The following is a 24,743-nucleotide window of genomic DNA, read 5'->3' as shown; positions in this document are numbered from 1 at the left end:
AACCTTTAGCAATATTTCTTGATAGCTTTTGATACTTATTATGGTTTGGATTCTTGGATAGTATTTTTTTTTAAATAGGGGGCAAACGGGCAGGAGGCTCACCTGATGTTAAGTGATACCGCCGCCCATGGACACTCTCAATGCCAGAGGGCTCGCGAATGCGTTGCCGGCCTTTTAAGAACGCTCTTTTCTTGAAGGACCCTAAGTCGAATTGGTTCGAAAATACTGCAGTGGGCAGCTGGTTCCACATAGCGGTAGTACGCGGCAAAAATTGCCTTGAAAAACGCTTAAACCAGGGCTGTGACTTGCCACCGATCGGCACCGCAGAAAATGGAACAAAGAGTTCCATGCCCTGCAGAACCACTTCGGTGACAGAGGCAGCGACGGAATCTGGAGCTTCCGACGAAAAGCACATCCCAAGGGTAGGACGCAAAGAAAGACCGCATCCCATCCCAATCTGCTGACCGATAGTGCCAAATACGGCGACAACCCGAAAAACGAGGCCGAGGAGGGCGCGTAGTAGGCACAGTACACCGGACCACACAATGATCCGATGAACCCAATAGCGGGTCAACAGATACTCGATAGGTCTCCGGATGTGAGGTCAGCAGAAGGTCCAACAAAGAGGGTTTATGACCATCCACATCAGGTGTTCGCGTAATCGAAGGGACCATTTGTGACAGGTCGTAAGCTAAAGCAAAGTCGTGAAAGGATCTTCCCGCGTGATCGGTGGTTTCTGAGCCGAGTCAATCGGCATGGTGAGCGTTAAAATTGCCAAGTATCACGATTTCAGCGGTAGGAACCGCTTCGAGCAGGGAATCTGTAGCCATTTGAATGTGCTCAATGAGTCGGTCAGTTTCGGTATTTCCGCTATGGGACCTATACAGTCATGCGTAGAATCGCGGATGGTCATCGCAGTCTACGCGCAGCCAGAGGCTAGATAGGTGCCTTCCTTCAAGCGACCCGAGGCGACGAGAACAGATATCCTCTCTGACATACACGCAAACTCCCGCCCGTGGCACAAATGAATGTTCCAATTTGTACCCCGGGTGGGAGAGGTAGGAAGTATCAGCCGGGGAGGATATCTGAGTCTCAGTAAGGAAGAATAAGGCCGGCTTCGCAGTTTCGAGGTGAAAGTGAACCGCATTAAGATTAGAATTGAGCCCCCTAACATCATAAAGTCCACCGAGAGCGTGGAAGGCGATGCCTTCGGTAAATTCTTCCGTTTGCTCCGAGATCGAAACCTAAAGTTAAAGTTTTTGCGCAGTTTTTGCCCACCCCAGAATACGAAGGGCAGCCTGTGCATCCACCACTGAATACTGATTGTTCCGATGATGGACGCTCAGAGGGGGATTCTCCACTGCGGCAACGTGTGGTACCCCCTTGGGGTAATCTCTGTTTAAACTGCATCTTCATATTCTGGGGGGGGGGGAATTGATGGGCTCCGGGAGTCTCACTCACCGCACGAAACGCGAGTACAACAAGATGAACCTATTGTATCACTTCACGCCGGTTTTCTGTGAGACAGTGGTACTGCCCCGGTCGTGCCTGCCCGTTTGGCTGAAGCCCGAAAGCAACAGCATGGCACTCCCACTAGGAAGGGGGTTGACTTACTGCACTGGTGAAATAAACTCTGTCACAGGTTATTTCACCAGTGGGCGATGGGGTCATCACGTCCCGACATTTACAAGAACAATTTAAAATTAATATGTACATACTTTAAAATAATTCAAATTTAGACTATTTTATTTGCACTACATAATATCAGTTTCGTTAGAATACAAATATAATTTTATAGGTATGGGGCCGAGATTCAAAAACGTTATAGTTGTAAGAGTAAGCATGTAGCTAAGAATCCACATTAAAACAGCTAACGCTGCTAATAAGAGGGTCGTTTGAAGTGGCCTTCTTGATCCTTTCTCCGCAGCATCACAAAACTCTAGTACATTTTTATTTCTGGCCTAAAATTATATTCAACTATTTTAAAATCGTAGTATTTCACTGTTATAACTATCTAATTCTTGTTCTTATATAATAATTTACATAATAAGCTCGGCTGGATAGTTCCTTCAGTAATTTTACTTCATTAGTCATTCTATCACCAAACAATTTAAAAATAGATATCGTTTTGTAAAAACATATATCGAAACAGAAATTTATTTACAAAATTGAAATCCTTAAAATGTCACAAATACCGTGTTTGTCACAATGAATTTATTTTATAAAAATTACAAAGGAGTTAGTTCTTACTCTAGTTATAGATATTAAATGCTAAGAGGAGTAAATAAAACGCTATGCTTTTTAATAAAAATAATATAATTAAATTTTACTTACGAACTTTATAATATGTTATCGCAATACGAAAATAGGCTAAAGTAGATAATAAATAGGTAAAGCAGATGGGATATAATATACTTTACTTGTATTTTACATAATAATAAAAAGTGAAGTTTGGAATTACTTTGTAAAATTGGACATTCGTTATAATAAATCAAAATACATTAGAAAACAAACATAACACTACATAACAATTTTATAAAATAAATCAAATTAAATAAAGATATAACTTATTTCCATTGAAGAAATCGGTTTGGTGATTATATATTTCAATATCAAATTGGTAACAATAATTACGAATATAAACTAATGTCAATTCAATAAAATGGCTGCCCATGTCGCTAGTTAACACCGTTGAATGCCGCCAAGTCGTCGCGTTGCTGAAACACAGAGCGCGGTGTAATTTTCTCTCGCTCTTCATTGCCAGCCAAAAACATAGCCAAGTGCTCCTATAAAGAAGGTATGTGAGTGTTACAAGTAACGACAATTATAATTTGTCTATTGTAATTTTATTTGCTTTCTCAAATCAAAATATTGTATATTATATTATATATATTTATTGTATATTAGTATTATTATTATTAAATGTAAATTTAGAATTAATTTAACTTCTTTTCTGACGTTCATAAGTGTATTCTTTACTTATATGATTAATGTTATTTTGACTTTGACTTTAACTTAACTCACAAGGTACGATTTAGAAGAATCCTGTAGCTGTTGTAAAAGGGTTGTCAGTTTGGTGCTCCAACTCTTCACCTCAGTGATTGCGTTTTCGACGAGCGTTTTCTGCGTGTAATAAAAAGTTAATAGATTATTGGCTGGATTTATTGAAAAAAGAGTTTCATAAACAAACTAATAAAATGCACTTCTAAGTATTTGAGCGGAATAGTAAGTACGAAGATAATAGATTCTAATAAATACGAGAATTGAAAATGCTTTCGAAAGTAGAAACCTACATGTTTTCTGGAAGACATAGAGTATATAATCATATGATTAACAATTGACGTTTACCGTTAGTCGTGCCACTGATTCTAACTAGGCCGTCTCCCCTACCAAATTAATGGAGAATCGAGGTGTCTTTGGGGGGTTAGGGGGTATTTTATACAAAAGCTTTATTTTAAAACGCACGATTCTATACAATTAATATTAAGACCAGAAACCAACCATCAACTAAACCATACATAAACTCCAAACATCTTCTCCATAATAACTGAAATATCAAAAAGCTATAATTCTTTAAGATCGAACTTTTTTACTACGTATATGTATTTTTGAATACATATTTGAAATTATCTCTCAAACTGAGACTATAACAAAAACTATAGAGGTCATTGTCTATTCTATTTTATTGTATTTTTATTGGCTTTGACCATTATTTATAGAGGTTTTAATTGATAATTAGGAGTATATGAAGTTAGTTTTATAGGGAATAATCTGTAGGAATGTGCATTACCGTGCTAAAACCCCGTTCTTAATAGTCTAGCAGCAAAAAGGTGTGTTGTATTTTTAAGTAATGTATTTCATATTACCTTTAAAAGAGCATCAGCGGCGGCTGACAAGTGAGTAGTTACCACTGATAGACCTTGGCGGACATTCCTGAAGAAGAAATTGCACATAATTATATATGTTTATGTATATCGATGCTATATAAACCACATTTACCAGCGAAATAATGTTAAATAAATGAAAATTAATTATTAGTATCGGACACTTCTAAGCAGATAATTTCATGTTAGTTTTATTAGTATAATATGAAAACTGACTTACATAAAGCTAATCTAAATTATCCAAATATCCGTATCTCGATAGTCTAAAACGTAGCTTCAAATCCTGCAAGAAACTACTTATTTCTTCTTTACTACGGCTTTGGATAACATCTACTTATTTCATTATAATATTCAATTCGCAATATTCGAATTCACCAAGTCAACCCACCCGCATTTATTTATTTATTTATTTACATTTATAGAAAAACAAATAACATGCTAAAAAATATACGGGATGCAACGGGCTATTATCGCTAACCAGTGATCTCTTTCAGGCAACCCTAATAAGGAAAAAAACTTTAAAAAAAAATACAACATCAAGGTTGGTGTAAAATAACACGAAATTTTTTTCTTTCTAAAATCCATTTTTTTTTCTAAAAACCATTTTTTTTCTAAAAACCAATTTTTTTCCACGGATTCATGAATTGCGATGCAATACACAAGAATAAGAGATGCAAGAATTACAAAAGTCACGATTGAGCAGGATAGGATATTTTTCCATTCATTTATTACAAATTACATATATTTTATTTGTAAAATATATTTTGGATTCAGCATATAACCCTTTCATTAACTAAAATATATATTTAGTATGTATATGAAGTTTGTAATATATACTATATATTATTTGCAAAGTAATGTGATGAGGTCTGATTAGTAAATAAATATTAAAGAGTTTAAGATAAAAAATACATACTTTGGAAGATCGGAATGTGTGTAATTGATCAGGTGGACCACCTTCCGAGCGGTTTCTCTGGCAAGAAGGACCACTAGTTCTTCCAAGGTGGCTGGCCTGGCTTGGTTCTCCGGTTCTGATTTTGAGAGGGAAGCGTACAACTCTTTAGCCTTTTTCCAGGCTAGTGCTGGGTCCTTGGCGACCTAAGTAAGAATTTAGTGTTTTAGGTACCAGAAAAAAAATTTCGTTGAAATATGTATATTGAAAACTTAAAAAAAATCGTATTAAATAATAATGAAAGATTATCGAAACAAATAACGATAAATCACATTGTTTTTAAATCGATTTAAATTTATTCATATAAAAAATACTTTCAATTCTTTCTTCATTGCCAATGTCACTGAAGAATAAATACAAACATTTTAACAGATGCAAAGTATTTAATTATGTGTATTAGATAATATTATATTACATACCAATTCAGCGACATACACCAGCACATGAATCTGCTCCTTAATAGCCTTGGCTTCTGCCAGAGCCTGTCTGGTAAGTCGTCGCTGCAGTTTCCTCCCGAATCTGGCGCCATGCTGCAAAGCCTGCTCCGCCCTCGCCCGCCCAGATCCGTCGCCGCTCTCTACAGACTCCGCGCTTGTCACTATGATCACCACTACTGGGTTAAGAGGAATTTCGGCCAATCTCAATCCGTTTGATACTACTATTCACTCTTTCTTTCTCTTTTTATTTCTCTTTAAATAACAAATTATTTATTTAAAACGTTAGTAATACGTTGTAAATAATATCATGCGACGAACGAGCTGTGTGATCAGCTGTGATAATGTCATGATAATAGAAACAAGAGTGACGGAGTTAGAGAGTAATAGATAGAGATAGAGAGAGGAATAGATAGAGATAGAGAGAGGAATAGATAGAGATAGAGAGAGTAATAGATAGAGATAGAAAGAGTAATAGATAGAGATAGAGAGAGGAATAGATAGAGATAGAGAGAGGAATAGATAGAGATACAGAGAGGAATAGATAGAGATAGAGAGAGTAATAGATAGAGATAGAAAGAGTAATAGATAGAGATAGAGAGAGGAATAGATAGAGATAGAGAGAGGAATAGATAGAGATAGAGAGAGGAATAGATAGAGATAGAGAGAGGAATAGATAGAGATAGAGAGAGGAATAGATAGAGATAGAGAGAGTAATAGATAGAGATAGAAATAGTAATAGATAGAGATAGAGAGAGGAATAGAAACGCGGAGATCGGAACATAGGCATAACGCAGCACGTATTAAACTTGAAGATGAAGAATTTCTGATGATTCATTATTTTATACGAATCTGATCATTTATCCTTGACGGGTGGCTCATATTTGGTGGAGGTACTTAATTGAGTACAAGGCATCCTTCTGTATCTATCACGCTTTACTAAATCCCGAAATCCCCTACTATAATATTGTACTTTCCTGAGTAAGTTCCATTTAAGATTTTTTAATATTGATAATATTAGAAGTATAGTATGTTAAGTAATTTTTTTTTATACATTAATATATATCAATAGTTTGGGATTTGAACGATACAAAAACAATAGACGTAACACATACAAAAAAGTTAAAGTGGAAATTGGCCAGTCACAATTCCCGCGTTTGTGACAATAATTAATAAATAAATAACAAATAATGTACTTATGTTTTCTATTTAATATATTATGTTTATCAATGTTATCTGTTTTGGTTTTGTATGTCTATGTATTCCTTTAATATATGTTCGCTGAAGATTACTTACAAGTAAATAAAGATATTTTGATATTTGAAAGAATGCAGTTTAAAATGTCGAACAAAGTCCAAATGCACACAAGATCCTGTATCTCAATAGTTTCCGAGACTACTGATAAATGATAACCCTTAGCTTACCATGTGATAACAAATGATTCATGGTTTAATAAGAAAACTTATTGAATATTTCACTCATGTTAAAAAATCTTGATATACATATATACTCTACTATGTATTTGCGTGTTGCTCACACGAGAATAATAGAGCGGGCTTCTATTTCACCACGCCTGCTGCTGATAGAGGACAAAACTTTTTCGTTAATTTTTTATTATTAATTACTTAAAGATATCATGTGGAACATGGTGTAATGGTTGCAGCTCCTTACAATCATTTTGTAAAACAAAAAACTTGGCGATTATAGCCAGTTCTTCTCTTACGTTCTAAGCCCTTGATTTTAGAACTGGCAGTAAATGTAAAATTAGAAGCATTTAATATGTAGATATTTTTTATTAACGTTCATAAGTTTATATTGTGTTACCTAAATTAATAAATGATTTTGAATTTGAATACGGCATAATACTAGTTTGGATCTATGTGTAGGTTTTAGACGTAACTATATTTATCTTCACTCGTGTAAGACAGTTCTAATTCCACATAAATAGAAAATATCCGCTCAACGTCAAAATTAAGATAGGGCTACAGCTAACAAATGTCTGCATCTGTTTCTTGATCATTTGTCAACGTCATAGGCAAATAGCTTCCTTTGTCTGACACACGCCTTCGACTTTTTGGGTGTAAACAAAACTTCACCGTTTGGGCGAATGTTAAAAGCGCACAGAAAATTCCATTGGTACAAAGCAGTACCTAACACGACCTCAGGGATGAGATGTGATGAACACTGCTCACTACAGCTAACACTTCATGGTAACAAATAAATTTCGTTACGTTTTTTTTTTTAACTAACTCGCAACGTATAAAATATTTCTAAATTTGTAAAAAATATTGTTGAAAATCGAGACTCGTAACGTTGTACCTCAGTGGACATACATTTTTGAATCCTAGTAATAAAGGAAAATTACAAATATGTTTACGAAAAAACCTCTTAAAGGCAATTAATAACGTTCAAGGAGTGTAATCGAGAGCAGACATCGCACAGACAAAAGTTCAAATGTGCATCCAAAGCTAATATTCGACTATCGCAAATTGCCCTTTGGAATGATAACAATTATTGCAGAGAAATGGTAACAATAACAATTATATGATGCATTGTTTATATTATCTAGAATGTGTTATATTTTTACTAGCTTCTTATTTCTTGTATAAGTTCTTTGTTGGACCATGGACTCTTGTTACCAAATTGACGACCTAAACGGGATATATAGTTCATACCATGACGTCGAAACTGACCAGTTAACTTTATTTATTTATTATTGAACATAATTAAATCAAAAGGAGGGCAACTGGCGGCCTTATCGCTTTCGAGCGATCTCTTCCAGGCAACCATTGTGAGTAGAGAAAAAATGTATTAAATTACATAAGATAGGCAAGTAGTGCAACAATACATGTTATATACAGTTATTAAGACAAAACTAAACAGGAACAAAAAAAACAAACTAAACTAAAAAGATGATACATTAAAAATAGAAAGTAAAAACTGTCTTAAATAACAAACAATTTCCGTTAATACAAAATAAATGTATTAATGATATGCGTTCATCAGCGAATTCCTCAACATCGTTTGGATACTCTTTTCGTAGTTGATACTCACCATCAGAAGCATCCTGTTGATCAGGTGGCAAGTACTTGTCCACATACTTGTCAGCTGTGGTCAGAGCCCGATCCAGGGCTGTAGCAGTGACCGCTGTCACCCTGGAGTCAAGCACCGCTGTACCAAGCTGCTTGACGGAATCTGCGCGTCGTATGACGAATCGACGAGTTTCTGTATACATCTGAAACATTGTATAACAAATATATTCAGATAACTTGATATATCCCTGGCTGTGATATAAATTTACGTAGAACCATGGACTTGAGAGTATACCGTAGTGACGATTTTTTTCATGTCTGTGTATTGGCTGTGCCTAAAAATACGTTGGAATTGTGTAGGAAAAGCACCCATTGTATGGCAATCAAAGTTTATAATAATTTACCGAAAACATTTAAAAATCGAATCAACTTGAAGTACATTCTAGAAAAAAATATAATTCTATAAAGTTATTTGCGGAAAGCATTATAATTAATATTAATTTGATAACGTAATAATATATTTTAATAATTATCTATAATAATAATTTTCATAAAATTCCTTTAAGACAAATTTGCACGTCATTATTTGTGGACTTTAGATTGTACCACCATAACATTCTTGAATCATATTCTTGGAATTAAATTATTATTATTATAAAAGGAACAGTAACCAAGGCTGGATTAACCATTCTAATTATTAAAAATATTGCTATTTTTTATTGACTCATCTCGAATAATTTTTTTTTTTTTTTTTTGAAGAAGGAATCTCGCTGTTGGCCTTAAGGGCCTTTACAGCTCAGCTCGGGCTGTTTTGGCGAGCGTAGCTCGGCCAGAATGGCGTTTTATCCCGCGGCTAGCGCAAGGGCGTCTCCTGTGAGACTCGAACCTCGGCTTGGGCCGTCGCGGGGCGGTCAATCGCCTGAAGGGCAGGACGGAAGCTCACTGGAGTGAGCGAAGTGCGAAGTAAAGGTCCTCGCCTTCCCCGGTGAAGGCGGTTTTTTACCCTAATCTGTGATTGGCTAATTTTATTATTTTTGGCCGCGCGGGCGGCTTTTAATTTATCGTTTGGTACGGTAATTGGATCATCCGGATCCGTTAGTATGTGTCGGGGCCTCCTACGAGCCTTTTTTGTCGGGAAGGGGTAATAGTTGATGCTATTACGCACCAGCGGATTGGGATGGTGTTTAGCCTTGTCAAAGTGGCGTGTGGACGCCAACTTCATCCATTGGGCTATGGTAGGGAGCTCCAGGTCGTGGTGGAGATCGACGTTTCTCACATAGAAGGGCGCACCGGTCGCGATTCTCATGAATCGCGACTGAAGCACCTGTAGCCGGTGAATATAGGAGGGGGATCTCGAATAAGTATGTAGGTGATTAGTACGTGTCGTAATGAAACAGTGATGTGTCCTGACAAGGACAGTTGTAAACGTTATTGTCATGAAACAATAATTTGTTCTGAAAAGAACAGTTAATTGGCGTTATCGTAAGACCACGATATCGAACTGTTCTGAGAAGAACACGTTCGTACCCTTCGACGGTTGCGCGCAGAAAAGGACAACGTTTTGCCGCGCCTCGATTTTATCGTCTACGCACCCTACTATTGGATATCAATCCCGCGTCGTAGTTTGCACGGGGTGCCGCGTGGGAGTTGCCTCCTTTCGCGGGGTTTCATTTTTTTCGCACCTCACTAAGATGAGGTGGTGTCGGGGTTGGGCGGGGCCAGGTTGAGCCGGTTGCTTTTAATTTTTTTTTTAAACAACCGGTAGGGTGTGATGGGCGCTGGTTTGGGTGTGGGTCGCCTGCAGTACCGCGCTGAAGATTTCCCGCGGGAAACGGCGCTTGTGGTCGGGTGGACGGGTGTGGTGTGGAGCAATGTCGGCTAGGTGCGTCACTCGGGAGTGGTCCGCTCTGTCGAACATGCCCCTGGACAGGCGTTGTATGTGTGTGTGCAAATCCTCTATGCGAAGGTCTCTGGCGATGGTAGTGTTACGCACGCACCACGGGGCGTTGACAATTCGTCGCAACGTTTTGTTTTGCACGGCGTGTAGGCGCTTCTTCTGGGTGTCCGAGGTGAGTGCGTACCAGGCCGGAGACGCGTACGTTAGGTGCGGGCGTACGTAGGATTTGTAGAGGGCCACTTTCCTCTGGGTTGGCATTGTAGAGCTGAACAGAGGGCGTAGGCGGGCGGCCGCGGCCTTTGCGCGCCCGGTTGATTTGTTGATGTGCGCGTTGAATCGCAGGCCTCTGTCTAGCGTTATGCCTAGGTATTTAGCCTCCGTGGACCATGGGATCTCGACTCCAAGCAGCTGAAGAGGTGGTGGTTTCTTGCCAGGCGGGAAGCTGATCGCCTGGGTCTTATTTGCGTTGACGGCTAGCCTCCAGTCGTCCAACCACTGAGGGAGAGCGTCCAGCGCCCTCTGTACCTTTGTCGTGGCGTGTCGCCTGTGAAGGGAGCTGCCGTAATATGCGGTGTCGTCTGCGTACAGGGCGACCGACGCCCCTCCCGTGGCGGGGATGTTGTCGGTGTAGATTGAGTAGAGTGTCGGCGCTAGGCAACTGCCTTGGGGTACTCCTGCTGCGATGGGGCGTTGAGAGGAGCGGGCGTCTTCGACCGAGACGAAGAACGATCGGCTTCGGAGATAGGAGCATATCAGGGCTCTAAGCGTGGTAGTTCCAGAGTCTTCACTTTTTCTAGTAGCCCGGCGTGCCAGACTCTGTCGAAGGCCTTTTCCATGTCTAGGAACACGGCCGTTACTGCACATTTTTTGTTTATGGCTGTGGTGAAGTCGTGCAGTACCTTCGTGAGTTGGAGTGTAGTCGAGTGCTCCGCTCGGAAGCCGAATTGCTCAGGGCGCGGCGTGAAGTGCTTATGTATGTGTGGCAGCATGAGTCCCTCAAACAGTTTGCACTGCGTCGACAGCAGGGAGCCTGTAGCGGCCTGTAGCTGCTTGGGAGCAGGATGTTCTTACCCTGTTTCGGGAGGATGATGACCTTCGCTACCTTCCAGGATTCGGGGAAGTGCGTGTGGCGTGCGATGGCGGTATATAGGCGTGCCAACGAGGCAAGCATCCTTTTGGATAGGTGTCGCAGGGCTAGGTTTGGGATGCCGTCGGGCCCTGGGGCTTTGCGCGCCTTCAAAGAGCGCGCAGCCCTAAACACCGCGCTAGGCGAGATGTAAATAGGGTCCTCCTCCGTAGGGATTCGTTGCCGCATGAGGTGTTCGGCCGCGGTCTCTATGCGACGGGCTCTCACTGGATCCTTCGCTGGGTTGGGTTGGAACTGGGTTTCCAGATGGTCCGCGAACAGTTCTGCACGGCTGCTTGCACTGTAAATGTAGCTTCCATCGTGATGTTTTAATGGTCTGACGGGGTCCCCCAGTCGGTGGTGGCGTCATCTACGATGGTCTCCCAGCTGGTTTTGGCGTGGTCCTCGAGAGCCCAACGTACCTTCAACGCTAGGCGGTTTAGATCAGCTTTTTGGCGTGGGCAGCGAGACGCCTGCCATTGACGACGGAGGGTTCTTTTTTCTGCGATGAGCTTCATTAGCCTGCCCGGGAGGCGGTCCTCGATGATCTTGGGGTTCTCCGAGGTGGTGGCTGCTGTGAGGGCGTTTTGTATGAGGCTGGTCAGCTTCACCGCAGTGTCGTCAATTTCCTGTGCGTTGGAAGGGGTCGGTAGCGAAGGCGCTGCGTCCAGTGTTGTCTGGAACACGCTCCAGTCTATCGTGCGTCGGGGTTGCGTCGGTGTGGTGCTCGGTGTGGAGTCTGAAAGCTCCGCAACGACCGGTTGGTGATCCGACAGGAATTCGTCCACTAGAACGTCGAGGGCGATGCGGCCAGGAAACCCACGATAAACCACGAGGTCTATCGTGCCTGGCACCCAAGCCGTTTGGTCCGGGTAATGAGTCGGGACGTCCGGCTCGATGACCTCGAAGGCTAGTGCATCGGCGTCGTGCAGTAATTGTGTTCCGCGTGGCGAGGTTTTGGTGGCGTTCCAGTGGGGGTCCTTCGCGTTCCAGTCACCGGCTGTTAACACTGCTTCGCCCGCGTCCAGGATGGTTTTGACGTCGGCTGAGCAGTAGCTGTCGGTAGGTGGATAATATATAGAGTAGATGGCCAACGGTTTACCGGCGACTTCCACCTCGATCCCTAGGGCGTAGATTTCCCTCAATGGGATGTCGTCGAGTCGCCTGTGTGGATGTAGACTGCGAGGCCCCTGTAGGCCCGGTTTTGCGGGCTGGTGTGGTCTTGCCTGTTAGCGATGTAGCCCGAGATCTTACAGGTGTCTCGGGGGCCGCAGTGTGTCTCATTGATGAGCGCAATGTCGATGTTTTGGGTTTTGACAACCTGCCGTAGATAGGCCATCTTGGTGGCTAGGTCTCGTACGTTCCAGTAGAGGAGCCTAAGCCCCATCATTGTACTGGACGCCTCGGTTAAGGCGCTCTGCCGCCTTTAGGAAGAGTGGTGTGGGATCTTGGTTCTTCTGCATTGGTTATTGCTGGCGGGACGCACGCGGGGGCGTGCGCGGAAGAGGCTTCGAGGGCTGCGAGCGTTGGGCCGCGACGGCTGCGGCCTGAGCGGCGTTTGCCGCGCGCGAGCGTCCACTCGTCGTGCGGGGTGGCTGTCGGTTCTGCATTGTCACTTGGGCGTGTTTTTTCCGCGGACATGTCTGCGTGAGTAGTCGCTGCGGGGGCCAACCTTTGCGATGATCGAGGCCGGCGAGCGGTTTGCGCGAATGTTCCCGCGCGGCGGTTGGAGTTTTCTGCTCTGAGTACGGGGCACGATGAGTGGTTGGCTGGGTGTGCACCCTTACAGTTAGCGCAGGTCGCGGGGTCCTCCTTCGGGCGCGGGCACTCGGCTGCGCGATGGCTGCCTGCGCACTTTACACAAGCAATGGGTCGGTGACACTGGTGCGACGAGTGCCGGAACGATTGGCATCTGTGGCATGGCGCGGGGCCCTTCCTTCCGCGCCATGCTTCCACGGTGACGCCGGGCATGCAGAGAAGCTCCGTTACATTGTATATTGCAGGGATGAGGGGTGCGCCTGATCTGCGCGTAGAAAATACAACCCGGTCGACCCTTGCGGGCGCGGATGGGGCGCGCGTATTCGGCCGCGAAGCCGAGGTCACGTAGGCCGGCGGTGATGTCTTCTGGTGACGTGTCGACCGGAATGCCCCTGATGGCCACCTTTAAATCTTGTTCCGGACAACTTTTTGCCGCGCCTCGATTTTATCGTCTACGCACCCTTCGCATCTTGGTACCACATGTTACCACTAGTGGCCAGTGTAGGATAACTTTTGTATATAAATCTACAGTTTTTAAAAATAAACATTCCACATTCCATCTTCACCTCTTCTCAACGAATTATTAGGAAGTTTTATTTTAACCAAATAAGGACCAATCAACTTAAACCAAAACTAACCTAAAAGTAGTACAACGATGTTGTATTTAAGGGTGTGATATAGGATGCAAAATGTTTTGAAGTTTTCGCTAACTCTCGCAGAGTCGAACCTATTTGACTTAATGTCCTTCAAGAAAAAATTTATATTGTGGTTTTTTTACCAATGTATAAGTGAGTGTTGGCAAGCTTTTATCAATAAAATTAAAAAAGTTCATCGTAACCACTTCAAATCAATTGGATACATATTTCTGTGATATTAAACATTTATTAACAACAGTTATTTACGAAAAAGAGAGCCGATGTTTTATTAGTAGGTTATTATCAAGTTCGTGACCTCGACCTCAGTGATAGTAGCACACTTTATGTTTTCATGTATCGTTGCTGTGATAAGTATGAAATCAACAGCTATTCCGGGACGTTTCTACTATTACAGCTTTTTATACTAGCGGATACGACAGACCTTGCACCTTAACCTTAGTTCAGGAGAACACAGTCCTTACATACAAAAAGAATCTAATAATGTAAATCATTCCCGAGTCCACTAAAACATTAAAAAAATGGAAAATTAATTTACTGTGTTTCGGTAACGATTTTCTAATAATTTATTATTAAACCCTATAATTTATGTTTCTTAATTAGTGAGTTACATAGGTCCCGGGGCCAAACGAATGTAAGCATGTGGCATGGCACAATAGTTTGGTAAACTGAGGTCTAAATACCTTCCTAAAGGTAAAAAAGGCCTTTTAAAAATTTTATCACGTTTGGTTGTCGACGATTCGAACCCGCTCTTCATTGAATACGGTCAAGTGGAAGAAGCTGGTACTGGAGAGGTATAGTTATTATTAATAAGTATTTATATTTGAAACTTACGGCCTGAGGTGGTAGATATATGGAGGGTATTTGTTTTTCGACAACATCAAGACTTTTGCAGAGAAATCTATCCAGCTGGTGGATGGGAGTCTCTAGCAGTTGGACAGCTGGTAACGCGAGTTGAACTCCGATGCCTAGGGATTTTTCACCCAGGGTGAAGTACCAGCGGATAAGGGCGTTTGACTCCTGTAGAAAAATAATGCAGATTAATTATTTCTTTACGTAATTAGATAATTAATAGACGAGGCAATACTTTGAATACAAAAAATAATTATACTAAAGATATAGTCATAGATGGAATGTATATGTAATACAAAAGGGTTAAAAGATTTACGAAAGGAAAAAATCAAGTTTCTCTAGATCGTAGGATTCTCCATTAATACAAATGTATTAAATAATAACATTGACATTACAAAAGGTTCGTTCGTAAATTATTAAATTAAAATCTAAGGGTTAAAAATACAAATTATTCTTTAATTACCCGTATTCTTGAATAAATCTTTTCTGTAACACCTATGCCAGACTCCACTATGGGAATGTGAGACACTCTCTCTAATGACTCCAGTCTGGGCAGACCAGACTTAGTAGCGGACACTGTAAACAAAAGATATCCTCACTAAATATGTTTTTTCCTAAATTAAATTTTAATTATATATTAAATATTCCTTAAACAGAATAATGTTAATATATTTAAAACTTTATCCCATAATGGTTAGATACACGATTGCTTAAACATTCGTAATATTTTGTAAATAACATTATAAATTAAATTAGAGTTTAGTCTTAAGTAATTGGATAATTTGGCCGGCAAATTTTGAGTCCGAATTTAGTAATAGAACTCAAACAATTCGTGACGTTTTCTGATGTTTAAGATGTCGTATACATAGTTTTGTAAAGTGTATTTTCTATTTATTTATTTATGTACACATGCTTGCCAATGCTCGGCACATTTATAGATTGGTACAAAAAAAATGACAAGATTTAATGTAACAGGAAAACATAACAAATACGAAGAGATAAAAAAAAATAAGGAAAAATTGATTTCAAAATGTGAAAGGCAACTATGGATATCCAGACCTAACTCGTTTATCAGGATGCAGAGCAGGATACTCAATCTGGATAAAAGTGAATTTTGGTCCTAACCTGATCTACTGAAAGGATGGACAAATAGGATGCCTGACGATAAATGGATAAATATAGATAAATTCCTGATAATTTTATGCGTTTGAATGTAGAATCCTCCTCTATAATAGTATAGCATAATAAATTTGTCTTATTAACGTAAAGTCAAAAGAGGATCTTATAAAAATGTTAAAAATATGTTATATAATAGAATTTGTGTTACTATACTCACTATATCGTAGCAAGTGTTACTAAAGGTACTATGTTGTTCAATTATTTATTTTTATAATTAATATTTTTATAGCACACAGCGTCAGGGTTGTTGCTTTAATGACATAATATTTTAAAACAACGTTGTCAAGTATATAACTATTACAAAAGCATATTAAGTATAATTGTGTTTATAGAACACCTATTGTCAAATTTAAGTCCATGTATATGTCGCAGTAAATTAGTTACATCAGAGAGTTAATTGAATCTCTAGACATTTAATTTAATCAAAAATCGATATTCAATCAAGTCGCTAAAGTTCCGTCAGACAAGTGAGTGAACGAAACGTTTAACGAGTTTCCTAAACGTTTCTAGGCAACAAGTCTAACCTAACCATTTACAATAAAGCAAAACACGGAATTTCCAAGCTCTCAGTTCTTCATGATGACACCGAAATAACATATGAAATAATCATGGCGGAGCCTTGTTTAACATTGTTAATCAACACGCTGGCTTTCGGTCAGACAGATAGTTAAACGTTTTCGACGCTGCTTTATTTAAATCAAAATGCTAGCAAGCGACTTGATTGAATATCGACATTTAATTAACTGTCTAGATATTCAATTAAGTCTCTGATTTAAGTACTTTACTGCGACATATATGATGTCACGAATAAAAGCTATATATAAATAACTTTAGTTATGTAATACCAGTAAATTTTTAACGTCAACTTTTTATTTAATTTGGAAAATAAAATTTTTATCCTCCTTTTTATTTACGAGTGACCATAAAATACCTGTCGATCGCTCCTGACTGTCCTTTACTGCTCTTAGGTAGTTCCTTGCCATTCTAGCCACAAACCCTTGCGCCCGCTTATTAACTTCTATTGACACTGTGTCACCGTTATGGAGCCCTTTGCCATTTGTCGTCATTTTCCCGCGTAAAATGCCTTGTATTTAAGTTCAGAAATTTGCAAATTTTAAGTCTTTGATTTTAAAATACTTTTAGTGAATTATTTTAAAACACATGAATGAGTGTATGCGTTCAGTAAGTAACTGAACAACTTTTTCTCGTTTTTCCCGTATTAATGCAAAGGTTATCGTTTTGTTTAAAATAAGTTGCGATACGAATTGTTAATGCACTTTGCGTAATTCGTAAAATAAAACAAATTGAGGCCTAGATTATATAGCTTTAATATTAAATTACTGGAAAATACACGCATTATGTTAAGTGAAATTTTATTTAAGTTATTTTATATTATTATCGTTAGTTTTATTATTATATATTTTTTATTTATTTACACTTCGTTGAAAGAAATACTGTGAAATTAATTTAAATAATAAAGAGAGCAAGGGGTGGCCTTTTTATAGTTAATATTCATACATTTCACATACCCTATACAATTATTTCAGTCTTTAATACGTTTTTACTATTCTCTATAATTGCTTTTACCTAGAAGAGTTCGCTATTAAGCGATACGGCCGCCTGTTGCTTTAATTCTATGTGAGTTTGTACTATAATGTCTATGCAGTGTTAAAATAACAATAGATATCATTTTATGTATAATTGTATACTTGTATAGTGCCAGTAGTTCAGGATTTCTTTATTATTATAAAACAGGTACGGAGGTTTACCTCCAATCATAATAAAAATCGAGTTAAATGCGGCAAAGAAACAAAAAATTATTGCTTTATTAAAAATATGTAAAACATTTCAGTTTTTTTACGCGGGAACGCGGAACACCTTAATTATAATACTATAAGTTATTAATACGTTATTATGAATCAACATGAAAGAAATGCTTTAATTGTAAAGAATAATATTTATGTAATTATATCAATCTTTCAGTGACTTTTATACTAAACGACTCATTCATATAAAAGCTAAAAAAGTTTTGATTACTACTGATACTGACTACCATTTATATTAAATTTATTCTAATTTTTGGATTAAAAAAAAAGTAATAATATATGAAGACAGATCTTTCATAGTCAAATACTTAAAATGTCTCTGGGTATATAATTTTTTTTTACTTATTATTAAAGTAATTTATTATTCAATGAAAGTTCGAGAAACATCGTAGTTAATCTCTCTCATATGTGTTTTTTAGTTAGAAATAAAACGGCTTCTAAAATAATGTAACTATGTACTCTGATGGAAGTGAAGCATTCATTGAAGCTTCCATTCTCCTATTCTCGGATGAGAATTTTTACATTGTTTATAAATAAAAATTAAATAATATTTACTTAAAAAGCCAGTTGCATTTATAATGCGAACAGGTACAAAAATTGATTAGAATATATAATCGGATATCAAGGGCGGGCAAAATGCGGTTACAACCCACAAAACCTATTACCACCTAGACTGACGGTATGATCCCTATTTAATTTGATAAAAATAAATTTGATGAGGGTAGAAAGATTCAAGGTTCAAAATAAATCTATACAAATTTGATTATCAAAATGATCTTTTCGTGTATTTATTATTAAGTAGATTTTAGTCATTTTTAGTCTTTAAAACTTATAATCATTAAAGTTTTATGTGAGAGTTATTAGAGTAGTTTCAAAGGTGGATCTATAGAGGGTATTTTAAAACATTATTAGGATATACCCCTTTATTAACGTTAAAAAACGTTTTTTTTTATATTCATTACATTTTAAAAATAATTTAACATAAAACCGCATCTTTTATTAAGCATATAATACCAAAATTCCAGAGTCCAATTCATAATATTCACAGGTAATGTAACATAATAAAACAAAATTTATTCATTGTGACCTTATCTATAAACAAGGATAAAAGTACTCACTGGCGAAGTTTCTACAATTTTCTAATGTTTGATAAGACACTAGTAAGTGCGAACACGCAATGCGACTGACTACCGCGTGAATAGACTTGGAGACTGGTGTCTGTTACTAATGACAGATCTGTCAATGTTTGTATTTTAATGTTTACTCATAGATTGTCTGAGTAATTAGAGATGGACTATGTACTTTTGATGCACTATAATGCATCGCAATTATTCGCCTGGAAAATATTAAATCTTGACTAGGCCTCTAGGTTTAAGTACATAATTGAAAACGGCAGGCTAAACTTTTCAATTCAATAATCAAATATCAGCCACATTTTTAAAGTTTATACGTTATTTAAGTTAACTTCCATTTAAAGTTAATACACTTACGCTGGCTTAAAACTCGGCTTATCCTAATCGTTCAACAATATACATTTAATATAAAACTATTGATCTTTGTTTTTTTTCAATTAAATATTTATTTTTTTGTTATATATTCTTTGCAGACTTTGACTGAAAGTTTATTATCTTTATTTCATTTTAGTGCATTAACTACATAAGATGTGGTATGCAAATAAATAAATAACATCACCAACCTTTGGCGCGCTATACTTTCCTTCACATTTTAGCTTGCGTACTCACGATAGAAAGTATAAGCGGAAATGCGAGGTGGTCCTGCTGGCTCCTGCTAGATGTCACCCAGGTCAAGCTTGGTTTATTAAATACATTATATTCATAATTCATTTTTACTACTGTAACATTCATTAAATAGCAAATGTTTCAATAATTTGTATTATTATTACGTTTTTTTTAAGTCTGCATTTACCAGTTACTATTTAAATAATTTGAATAAAATTTTGCTTATAAGAAATATTTGAACACTAAATCATTTCAAATATTATATCAGAAACAAAAATTTTGTTCAATCATTGCATTTCCTGTAATTATGGTGATGTTCTGTGGTTGTCACGAAGACAGATGATATTTGACTGTAATGACTTTGACAAGTCATAAATACATGCCGTCCTAACTATTCATTATTGTTTACAAAAATTGTGAATTGTGTCTACAATTTTTCAAGTTAAATAAAAATGTGTATGCCTTTTAAAGCATCGAAGTGACTTGATAGCTCGGCTTATATTTATTATTATACTAGTTCATATAAAGATTAAAAGTAAAAAATGTCGATAGAAATTGAATCTGCAGAGTAAGTTAATAATTTGTTTAACATCTGAATTAAACATGGTATCTGAAAATTAATCGTATTATTTTGATTTCAGTGTAATTCGCTTAATCCAACAATATCTTAAGGAATCGAATTTAACAAAAACATTGCATACTTTGCAGGTAGGTTAATGAAATCAGATAAAGACTAAAAGAATTTGAATTTTGAAATGTCATATTATAAACGGTTACTATATGTATAGAATACTTTAAAGCAAAGCAGTACTTCTTAAAAATTAAATTTAGTTAAGCTAAATTTTTTTGGTATTGCTTTTACTACGTTTTTTTTCTATAATCTTTTATCACCTAAATTTCGTGGTTTCTGACTGAAACTCTCTCTGATCAGCTAGATAAAGTAGAAAGTAGCAGCAAGCAATTAGAGTTTTTGGTGTTAATCCTGGATCTGGACTTCTCTTCACATCTTTATGATCTGAACTTACTAAACCATTATTCACTATGAATTATATATATGTTCTTCTAAAAAGTAACAATAGAGTGAGTGTTTATTTGTTTTGTATTGTAGGAAGAGACAGGTGTTTCATTGAACACAGTAGAGAGTGTGGATGGATTTTGCGCAGACATAAATAATGGACAGTGGGATAGTGTACTAAAGGCAACTGCATCGTTGAAGTTGCCTGAACGGAAGTTAATGGAGCTATATGAGCAGGTTGTACTTGAGTTAGCTGAGTTACGTGAGTTGGGCGCTGCGCGTGCTTTGTTGCGCCAGGCTCCACCATGCCTACTCATGAAACGACTGCGTCCTGATCGCTACTTGCATCTAGAGACTGTACTTTCACGTTCCTACTTTGATCCGCGTGAGGCTTATGGTGGCGGAGGTGGTGCAGCGCCTGGTGCAGGTGGCAAGGAATGGCGTCGTGCAGCTTTGGCGTCGGCACTTGCTGGAGAAGTCTCTGTAGTACCCTCATCCCGTCTCCTTGCGCTGCTTGGCCAAGCACTCAAATGGCAGCAGCATCAAGGATTGCTGCCACCTGGTTAGTTTGGATGGTATTGATATGTCAAATGTTCCACTAAAATGCATAATCTTGTTATTTTTACTTTCAGGAACTACAATTGATTTATTCAGAGGAAAGGCTGCTATCAGGGATGAAGAAGATGATCAGTGCCCTACACATGTCTCCAAAATTATCAAATTTGGACAAAAATCACATGTTGAGTGTGCTAGGTAAACTTTTTTTGTCTATTAAGATCATGATGCCTAGGACGAATCCTTTACCACTTTCTGTGTACAACAAACATAAACTCTCTACTTTAAAATAAAAGAAATGAAAATTTTAAATTGAAATAAATAATTTCCAGATTTTCACCTGATGGTCAATACCTAGTGACGGGCTCTGTTGATGGGCTAGTTGAGGTATGGAACTTCACAACGGGAAAACTGCGTAAAGACTTACGTTACCAAGCGCACGACGAGTACATGAGTATGAGCGCGGCTGTTCTATCGTTGACATTCGCCCGCGACTCAGATACTCTAGCTGGTGGAGCGCACGACGGCAAAGTGTGTGTATGGCGCGTTTCTACCGGCGCCGTACAGCGCCGTCTCGAACGAGCCCACGGAAAAGGAGTCACCAGTCTGCAGTTCTCTCGTGATGCCACCCAACTTCTTTCTGCTTCCTTTGACCGCACAGTTCGCATCCACGGCCTTAAATCGGGAAAATTGCTAAAGGAATTACGCGGGCACACATCTTTCGTTAACGAAGCAGTTTGGACACCGGATGGACACGGGGTACTTAGCGGATCGTCAGATGGTACGGTCAAAGTCTGGGCAGTGCGAACAGGCGAGTGTGCGGCAACCCTCAAACCTCTGGGGTCTGGGGAGCCGGCCGTCAACTCCGTCTTGCTATTGCCGAAGACGCCAGAACATTTTGTGGTTTGCAATCGTAGTAATACAGTGGTAGTAATGAATATGGCGGGCCAGATCGTGCGATCGTTGTCAAGTGGTCGGCGTGAGGCTGAAGGAGGAGCATTGGTATGTGCGGCCCTCGGAGCGCGAGGCCGTCTTGTGTACTGTGTGGCTGAGGACTTAGTGCTATACGCCTTCTGCGCACAAAGCGGTAAGCTAGAACGTACCATCACCGTTCACGATAAGGCCGTGATTGGCCTCGCTCACCATCCCCATCAGAATCTGCTTGCCACTTATAGTGAAGATGGCATGCTGAAGTTATGGAAACCATAATAATTATATACTACTATAACATCAAACTTTAATTTTCATTGAGTGTATTTTGTTTGATTATGACTCTGGATGAATACCTATTTCTTTTGTAATCCAACACTTGGACAAAGATATTTGTTGCATATAAGTATAGCACGCACTTACATGTATGGGTTATAAAAGCATATATTACATGTTTCTAATAAGATAATGTTTTTCAAATCCTTTCATTGGATGATTGATGCTTAAACCCATTGGAGTTCAAAGATATTTTTAATATTCTTTGGACATAGTATTTTATAAGGACCATAATAAAAGAAATATAAATAAAATAAAACTTTAATAGTCTTTTACCTGTACTCAGAGTTGTTAATTAAGATTATACATTTATTTACGCCATGAGTAAACTCGTATATCTAAATATATAATACAAAATTATTAATATACTCTTAGATATAAATTACACAAACAACTCTCAAGTATGGCCTTAATATATCAGTCAAACATAAATTAACCTATACTTTTATCACAATCTTGGTACTTCACAAAGCCTAAACACAAAGAACTGTGCTTAACAGCATCTGTCAAGTTCATATACTCCTTGATATATGTATTTGGTAAAGGGGGGAGAGTCATCTTCAGCTTCCAATAAGGTGACCAGACCTAGGTAGCTGCAACTTTAGCTATAATTGCACATAATTACAAAACCACTATACGCTTACGCCTCTACTTGATACCATGCCTTAAAATTAGCAACCTTCAATAAGTACTCATGAGGAAAGTGGTGGGGAAGATGGCACAAGGTCAGGTGGCGTACGGCGCGCGTCTGCCAAGAAGGGATGTTGCAGGGCAGCTCGAGCTGGAAGACGTTCACTTGGATCATATCGCAGCATGGCTTCAAACAGGTCAGCAGCTGCTGGGTGCGCTCTAACTGTAGCTGGCAGTAATAAGCGTGCAGACTTTGATGGCCAGCGTGGGAAAGAAGCCCGGTAATCAGGTAGTAATCGCGCGCCCGCCCACACATCATCACCCGGTGTCCCTAATGCTCGGAATACCCGGAAAAGTTGATCAATTTCACTGTCACCTGGAAATAGTGTGCGCCCACTTGCCTAGAACAAGCAACAATACAATTAGGCTTGTGTTTTATTGATCTGATATTGTCTAATATCTATTTTTTTTTGAGTCTAAAAATTGGTAAAAGAACAGTGAAATTAACATTATAAAGAAGATGCTCACCATCTCTGCAAATATACATGCAAGACTCCAGATGTCAACTGCAGTGGAGTAGAACTTCGCGCCAAGAAGAATCTCTGGAGCTCGGTACCAAAGTGTAACTACCTCATGTGTGAAGGCACGGACAGGAATGGCAAAGGCACGCGCCAGGCCAAAGTCCGCCAGTTTTATGCGGCCCTCTGAATCCACCAATAGATTCTGGGGTTTGAGATCGCGGTGGAGCACTCGACGTGCGTGACAATATGCCACACCTTCAGCCAACTGGCGCACATAACTCTTGACTAGATCCAACCGCAGAGGGCCTTTAGACAGCTCCATAAGTTTTTTTAGGTCCATGTGCATAAACTCAAATACAAGGAAGAGTTTGGTGTCAGCAAGCAAAACATCTAAAAGCTGCACCACACTTGGGTGCTTTAGCTCCCGCAGCACAGAGATCTCACGCAATGCTGTTGATGGTACACCCTCTGGCTCACTGAAATCATATGCTAGTCATAGTATCACATTTATTTATATATTCTCTTTCAAGTAAGCTTTAGTGTTTTTTTTATTTAAATATATGCCGCTTTTGTCATGTTATTAACTATTAAATTTATCATAATTATAATTCTATGACCAATTAAGGGAAATTTGGGAAATGTTAAAAATTTCCAGATATAATTTTTTTGACAGATGCCTTCACTTTTCGCGCCAAACTTACTTTTCAAGTTTTATCTTCTTTAGGGCAATTTCTTTTCCCGTTACATTATGTTTAGCTTTGTACACTACACCATATGTTCCCTCGCCAATTTTCTCAACATCTGAAAAATTTTCCATTTCTAAAAGATTTTAATAAAAATTTCTAACCAATAACTTGTATATTGCAGGTTCTATTGAATTAATGAATTTACACAGTATACTTTGTTGTAGTGTCTACACATTTTTTTTTTTGGATTTTATGACAGTGTCTACACAATATACAGAGTACAGATAATGACATGTTGAATGACAGTTACCGTTGGTTGGTAGCAAATCTCAGTAACGACGCTTATGTTGCATTAAGTTTGACTCTAGTACGATAAAATCTTATTGAATGTTGACATGCCTTGCTGTTTAAGCTGTCTAATTTCGGAATTTTTACCCTATCTAGTAGAGTTTATGTCAATAGTCTGTCTAGTATTGTCCTTAAAAAGCGCTTGTTTTAGATAAGCAAAAAATATTTCTATAACAATACAATATATAAAGTTATTTAATTTCTTTTATTTTCATTATATCTAGATCAATTATTTTTAGTTAAACATTACGATTCGTTCACTGAATATTTTTAAGTGTTTATCTTTATTCTTTCAGTGATAGTAAACATTTAGTTTACTAATCATAAGTACATTTTATTTACCATTAAAAATAAAACTCTTTACATGTTGTAAATGGGTCAGCCAATGAG

The 24,743-nt window shown here is 38.4% G+C and overlaps 3 protein-coding genes and 1 long non-coding RNA gene across 10 annotated transcripts; 1 reads left to right on the top strand and 3 right to left on the bottom strand.

The window, feature by feature from the left end:
- Positions 1–1,728: 1,728 nt before the first annotated feature.
- Positions 1,729–2,193, bottom strand: LOC123708716. Its single transcript, XR_006753644.1, has 2 exons — positions 2,044–2,193; positions 1,729–1,961 (listed from the first exon to the last, which is right to left on the bottom strand). It is a non-coding gene; the product is annotated as an uncharacterized LOC123708716 (long non-coding RNA).
- A 105-nt stretch (positions 2,194–2,298) lies between these two features.
- LOC123708299 (lipid storage droplets surface-binding protein 1) lies at positions 2,299–18,829 on the bottom strand. Of its 7 annotated transcripts, none has more exons than XM_045658967.1 (9): positions 18,712–18,829; positions 15,052–15,164; positions 14,571–14,756; positions 8,325–8,505; positions 5,256–5,449; positions 4,801–4,982; positions 3,867–3,933; positions 3,025–3,123; positions 2,299–2,786 (listed from the first exon to the last, which is right to left on the bottom strand). In XM_045658967.1, coding segments are annotated over exons 1-9 (1,131 nt in total). In that variant the 5' UTR covers positions 18,713–18,829; the 3' UTR covers positions 2,299–2,678. The 7 variants fall into 7 exon arrangements, 6 of the variants coding, with proteins under 6 accessions (XP_045514923.1, XP_045514922.1, XP_045514918.1 ...); XM_045658966.1 differs by lacking the exon at positions 18,712–18,829 and adding an exon at positions 16,699–16,954 and having other exon boundaries at positions 2,299–2,717; XM_045658962.1 differs by lacking the exon at positions 18,712–18,829 and adding an exon at positions 16,699–16,952.
- Positions 18,830–19,725: 896 nt separating this feature from the next.
- On the top strand, positions 19,726–22,154 carry LOC123708087 (WD40 repeat-containing protein SMU1). The gene is made up of 5 exons (XM_045658586.1): positions 19,726–19,900; positions 19,974–20,040; positions 20,441–20,909; positions 20,980–21,100; positions 21,235–22,154. The coding sequence occupies exons 1-5, from the start codon at positions 19,875–19,877 to the stop codon at positions 22,109–22,111; spliced, it is 1,560 nt and encodes a 519-aa protein (XP_045514542.1). The 5' UTR covers positions 19,726–19,874; the 3' UTR covers positions 22,112–22,154.
- Positions 22,155–22,413: 259 nt separating this feature from the next.
- On the bottom strand, positions 22,414–24,504 carry LOC123708088 (cyclin-dependent kinase 2-like). Its single transcript, XM_045658587.1, has 3 exons — positions 24,021–24,504; positions 23,327–23,795; positions 22,414–23,199 (listed from the first exon to the last, which is right to left on the bottom strand). Exons 1-3 carry the CDS (start codon positions 24,134–24,136, stop codon positions 22,861–22,863), a joined length of 924 nt encoding a protein of 307 aa, XP_045514543.1. The 5' UTR covers positions 24,137–24,504; the 3' UTR covers positions 22,414–22,860.
- Positions 24,505–24,743: the final 239 nt, after the last annotated feature.

Source organism: Pieris brassicae, chromosome 4, assembly GCF_905147105.1.
Source record: "Pieris brassicae chromosome 4, ilPieBrab1.1, whole genome shotgun sequence".
Taxonomy (NCBI): Eukaryota; Metazoa; Arthropoda; class Insecta; order Lepidoptera; family Pieridae; genus Pieris; species Pieris brassicae.
The sequence above is the reverse complement of the archived record's forward strand: the minus strand, read 5'-3'. Positions and strand labels throughout refer to the sequence as shown.

Excerpts from the sequence above, each read along its gene's own strand:
- LOC123708088 (XM_045658587.1), bottom strand. The coding sequence starts at position 24,136 with ATGGAAAATTTTTCAGATGTTGAGAAAATTGGCGAGGGAACATATGGT. Across the intron at positions 23,796-24,020 it reads AAGAAGATAAAACTTGAAAA|TGAGCCAGAGGGTGTACCAT; the intron begins GTAAGTTTGGCG and ends ATATGATTTCAG. Across the intron at positions 23,200-23,326 it reads CATGTATATTTGCAGAGATG|GCAAGTGGGCGCACACTATT; the intron begins GTGAGCATCTTC and ends TGCTTGTTCTAG.
- LOC123708299 (XM_045658962.1), bottom strand. The coding sequence starts at position 16,834 with ATGACGACAAATGGCAAAGGGCTCCATAACGGTGACACAGTGTCAATA. Across the intron at positions 5,450-8,324 it reads TCAACAGGATGCTTCTGATG|TAGTGGTGATCATAGTGACA; the intron begins GTGAGTATCAAC and ends CTCTTAACCCAG. Across the intron at positions 4,983-5,255 it reads TGGTGTATGTCGCTGAATTG|GTCGCCAAGGACCCAGCACT; the intron begins GTATGTAATATA and ends ATTCTTACTTAG.
- LOC123708087 (XM_045658586.1), top strand. The coding sequence starts at position 19,875 with ATGTCGATAGAAATTGAATCTGCAGA. Across the intron at positions 20,041-20,440 it reads AAACATTGCATACTTTGCAG|GAAGAGACAGGTGTTTCATT; the intron begins GTAGGTTAATGA and ends TTTGTATTGTAG. Across the intron at positions 21,101-21,234 it reads TCACATGTTGAGTGTGCTAG|ATTTTCACCTGATGGTCAAT; the intron begins GTAAACTTTTTT and ends AATAATTTCCAG.